This window comes from Suricata suricatta, chromosome 11, assembly GCF_006229205.1.
Source record: "Suricata suricatta isolate VVHF042 chromosome 11, meerkat_22Aug2017_6uvM2_HiC, whole genome shotgun sequence".
Classification (NCBI taxonomy): Eukaryota; Metazoa; Chordata; class Mammalia; order Carnivora; family Herpestidae; genus Suricata; species Suricata suricatta.
In genome coordinates this window covers 9,897,699-9,902,480 of record NC_043710.1, presented here as the reverse complement: position 1 = coordinate 9,902,480, position 4,782 = coordinate 9,897,699, and the positions used below count along the sequence as shown (strand labels likewise).

Below are 4,782 nucleotides of genomic sequence, written 5' to 3'. Positions count from 1 at the left end.
TACGCACACATATACCCACATGTTTGCACATGCACATGGGCACATATATACCCATGCACACACATGCATGCACACAAATACACATGTGCCCACACAGATGTGTGCACACATACACACGTGTACATACATATGCATGCATGCGTATACACATGAGCAGGCATACACACATACACACATGTGCACACACATGGGCATGTATACACCATGCACACATGCTCGCACACACATACACATGCGCACACAGGCACACACACTCTCGGAAGCTGCCCCATCCTGCAGACCTCCCCAGCACAGACCAATTAAGGCCGCAGGTTCCTGTCTGCTCCGTCACAGACCTCCCTGGTCAGATCTCACCGGCTGTCGCTTGGGTCCTGGTGGTGTCCAGCTCACACTGCATGGGAAAATCTGAGACCACCAGTTCAGTCCACCCAGAAGTACTCTTCTTCCCTCGCCACACCTACCCCCTACCTCAGGAGCTCTCACACCCCTTCCCCTGACCGGGCCTCAGGATGGTGAGGACAGACAGGATGGGTCAAGTCTCCCCAGAGAAACAGACGGGGACCAAGTGGAGCCTGGGTGATGGGATTCCAGACATGTGGCAGGCTGATGTTTCCTGAGTGCTTGCTCCTGCTGAGACTTGTCCCTTTTAATCCTTACAACACCCCACGCCCCAGGCCCGGGAGAGACACAGCACCCCACCCCCCACGTGACTAGGAGATAGTGAGATGAATAAGATGTCACTGACCCGCCCAAGGTCCAGGCTCTGGGAACAGGACCAGGATCTGACCCAGCCTTGTCCATGTCCAGCGTTCAAGATGGGGTCCACTCTGCTGGGGGCTGGAGGGGCCTCCCCAGCTTGGTCCCTGTCAGCCCTGCCCTAAGGAACAAAGGGGAACGTGGGCCCTGCCTGGATTTCCTGGAGACAACAGCTGGCTGGGCCTTGGGGCCTCAGCTGGCGGCTGGAAGGGGGAGGGGCCAAGGCCATTGCCCCTGGGTCTCTGGCTGCTCCCCACCCCCTCTGCAGTCAGCTCATCTCCACCTAAGCAGCTTGGTACCGGGGCCTGGAGGAGAGGGTCAGGGGGGTGAGGGGGGTGGGAGGCAATAGTGTGTAAGCCCTCTTAGGGCTTGTGCCCACACCCTCCTTGGAAAGCGGGGAAGCTCACAGCAAACAGTCCCTCTGGTTCCTCGAGTCCCGCCCTCAGCACCCCTCCCTCCTGCGGCAGGACAGCCCAGGGAGCCGGCGCCTGTCCTTTACGTGAGTCATTTGAAGTTGGAAGTGGTGCCTAGAGATGGCAGTCCAGTCCCCACCCCCACCATGCACGATATACGCAAGAGAAAGCCAGAGGGAGGGAAGGCCAAAAAACTCCTAGAAACCAAACCAAACGTTTGCTAGTTTAAGGCCCCTTTGCCCAAAAGTGTTCCCCACAGAACAACTGTAGAGTCAACAGATATGAGAAAAAGGTGCCACAACCAATCCAGTGTGGGAAATACCCTTAGTGTTAAGATAGAGGGCACCCCAGCGAGAATCCTCAGGGCCTTCGCTGTGCCAGGGAGGGCGAAGTTGATATCCAGGATTTCCCAGAATCTCCCTTCTGCTCCTTATTTGTCAGGACCCGTGTTCCACGGAATACACTCTGAGAAGGGCTACTGGGCATCCTCGAATGCAACCCCCAAATGCATATCTGAACCCTTCCCACGGCCACATTCTGGAAAGCGAAAGCCCAGGTATGAGGCCCACCTCCAGTGACCGAGTTCTCGTGATCTCCACGGACAGCGCAGTCCGGCCAAGACCCCTCTGCCAACAAGTCTCCCTTGTTTCGCGCTCCCCAGTCATGTCCAGGCTCAGATCCAAGCTCTGTCTTCCCCGCTGCACTAGAGAAGTCTAGTTGCAGCCTCAGCTAACTGGATAGGCCTCTGCCACCAGCTGCATGCACCCCCCTCCCCGGCCCCGGCCCACCGGTCCAGCCGGCTATGTCAGAGGGGCCTCCGCACGAAATGCTGGAATTGAGAGAACAAATTTCCAAGTGTAGCTGGGCCAGGTCACCAAAAAGTTCATGCATCAGTGTGTCTCTGGACCCAGCTGCTGGAACCCCCCACCCTCCCCGCTAATCTGAGACTGTAACTCCAGGCCAGCAGAGACATTTGTCAGAGGGCCCAACAGCCTGGGCAGAGCAGTGGTGTCAGACCACACACAGTCCCAAATCTCAGGCGCTTTCTAGCTGTGTGACTCTGGCCAAGGCCTTGGACCTCCCTGAGGTTCCATTTCTTCGTTTACAGAATGGAGCCAACTTCCCAGGGACTGAGGAACTAGTCACAGAGCCGAGCTGTCAGGCTAACACAGAGCCAGTGCTCACCAACCCTGAGGCCCTGTCTGGCCCTCGGGCCTTTGGACATTGCCCCTTCCATGCCTCCCTGTCTGGAATTGAGCTAATCCAGGCTCTCCAAAGCGCTTTCCGCCTCCTGCTTTCCCCAACTCCACTCCAGGAAAACTGCAAAAAGGGGGGTGCTCATGGGGCACCTGAGTGGCTCAGTCGGTTGGGCATCTGACTTTAGCTCAGGTCATGATTGCACAGTTCGTGAGTTCGAGCCCCACATCGGGCTCTGGGTTGACACCTCAGAGCCTGGAGGCTGCTTCCGATTCTGTGTCTCCCTCTCTCTCTGCACCTCCTCCTCTCACACTGTCTCTCTCTGTCTCAAAAATAAATAAACATTAAGGAAAAAAATGGGGGTGCTCAAACAGGACGCTCATACAGTTGGAATTAAAATTGAGAATTAAAATTGAAGGGAACGTGCCCCCCTTTCTTTGAACCAGAAAGAGTAACAACAGCCCACTCACATTGCTCCTGAGCCCCATCCCTGTAGCAAACTGTCTCCTACCTCAATTTCCGTAAACAGGCTCTCCTCCCCTCCCCACGCCTCCCCACTCCCATTCTCCTGGGAAAGACCAGCCTTTCTCACTGAGTCACCAGGCAGCCCCCAAGTCCGTTGTTCCCCAGCGTCCATCATCAGCATGGTGACCAGGCCCTCAGACCCTCAGCAAGTGGTGCTTTCAGTCCCCCACAAGGTTTTCCTTCAACCTCTTTTTTTATGCCTCGTAAAACATCCAGGACATTCCCTTTCGCTCACTGAGGCAACCGTGCATGAAGGAGTTAAGCTCACACACTTGAGAGCCAGTCTGGCAGGCTTTGAGTCTTAGTCCAGTCATTTCCTGACCGTGTGACCTTGGGCCTGTCTACACCCACACCAACCTCTCTGGGCTTCGTCTGCAAAATGGAAGCAAGCACAGGATTTACCCCCAGAGGGTTGGGACGAGGCTAAAATCAGAGAATGCATGTGAAATGCTTCCCCCACTGCCAAAACGAGAGAAAACGTTTGTCAATGTTGATTCACTGTTAAATACGGACTTCCTGGCTCAGTGTGGGCTTATAGAAGGTTCTAGGCAGACATTCCCCCTCCATCCTCTTTCCTATCAGGAGGAACCATTGTTGCCAGTTTGGGTGTCTTCCGTGTAATGATGGCTGGCAAGTTTGACCCTTTCTTCTACTCCAGAAGGAGCGATGTCCCAGCAATGCCACAGGGGCTGTACGTGGCCGTGCTTCCGCATCCCCAGAAGCCAGGCTATTCCAGGCCAAACCAAGCTCAGAGGTTACTGAGCAGGGCAGACTGTTCTGGAAGGCGCTGGCCCAGAGAGCAGAGGTGACGGTCCCTGAGTCTCACCAGACATAAGCACCAGAAATGTTATGGGTTCTGACCCAGCCTGTCTCTGTCATCTGCAGCCAAGGTCATTGGCCCAAGTCCTGGCAGCAGAAGCCTACGGATCAGCCACCATGATTCCCAGACCGGAAGAGAAGGGGCTCCCGCCACAGCAGGCCCCCAGCCCAGCCCTGCCGGCCCAGGGATCCCTGCCCCAGCAGCTGAGCCCGCCGGGCTTCCTGCCTCCCGCCTGGCGCCAGGAGCCCAGGAAGAGGAGCAGCCTTCTCAAGGAGCTGGGCGTGAGTGCCCACTTGCTGGGGTCCTGGAGGTGGGGGAGGGGGGCACAGGGGACCCCCAAGGAGGGAAGGAGACAGAGCCTCCAGCTGCCCTGCTCCAATTGAAAATGTCACTGAGGGGTGGAAGAGGCTGTCTACACCTGTCTACACCCACCCAACACTGGCTCAGTGTCGTTCACAGGAAGGTCTCAACAGAAGTCTCCCCCCCTTCTCTTCTCTTCCCTCCACTCCCCATACCCTACCCCCAGAGGCCCCAGCAGCACTGCAGGCAGAGGAACAATTACTTGGTTCCCAGCCACCTTTCCAAGGAGCCAGTCCTCCCCAGTAGACCCACCAGGATCCCTTAGAAGGTGGGAAGCGGACTGGGATCCACCAGCTGGCGCAGGGCACCGTCGGGTTCCCCAGTGGTGGCTTCCTGTTCCCTCCCGCCCCCCAGGCCTTCCATGTTGTCATTGCCCTGCTGCACGTGTTCTTTGGGAGCTACCTGGTCTCTGCCGTGGAGAGTCTTCATCTGGTGGTGCTCAAGTCTTGGTACCCATTCTGGGGGGCTGCCTCTGTGAGTAGGTGCCAAAACACGGGCTGGGCATGGGGGTCTGCGGGCGGGCCTGGGGAAACTTGGCTCTTGGGACCGGACGTGGGGGTCCGTGGGCCAGCCTGGGGGGGACCCTGGCGCTTGGGACTGCACATGGGGGTCCGTGGGCCAGCCTGGGGGGGACCCTGGCGCTTGGGACAGGACGTGGGGGTCCGTGGGCCGGCCTGGGGGGGACCCTGGCGCTTGGGACCGGACGTGGGG

The 4,782-nt window shown here is 57.6% G+C and overlaps 1 protein-coding gene across 1 annotated transcript in view; it reads left to right on the top strand.

Moving 5' to 3' along the window:
* The first annotated feature begins 3,827 nt into the window (after positions 1-3,827).
* Positions 3,828-4,782, top strand: part of MS4A10 (membrane spanning 4-domains A10) — a 9,199-nt gene continuing 8,244 nt past the window's right edge. Inside the window, exons 1-2 of the mRNA XM_029915455.1 lie at positions 3,828-3,992; positions 4,426-4,545. Of these exons, the coding sequence (XP_029771315.1) occupies positions 3,828-3,992; positions 4,426-4,545 (285 nt within the window). The remainder of the gene's footprint in view (positions 3,993-4,425; positions 4,546-4,782) is intronic.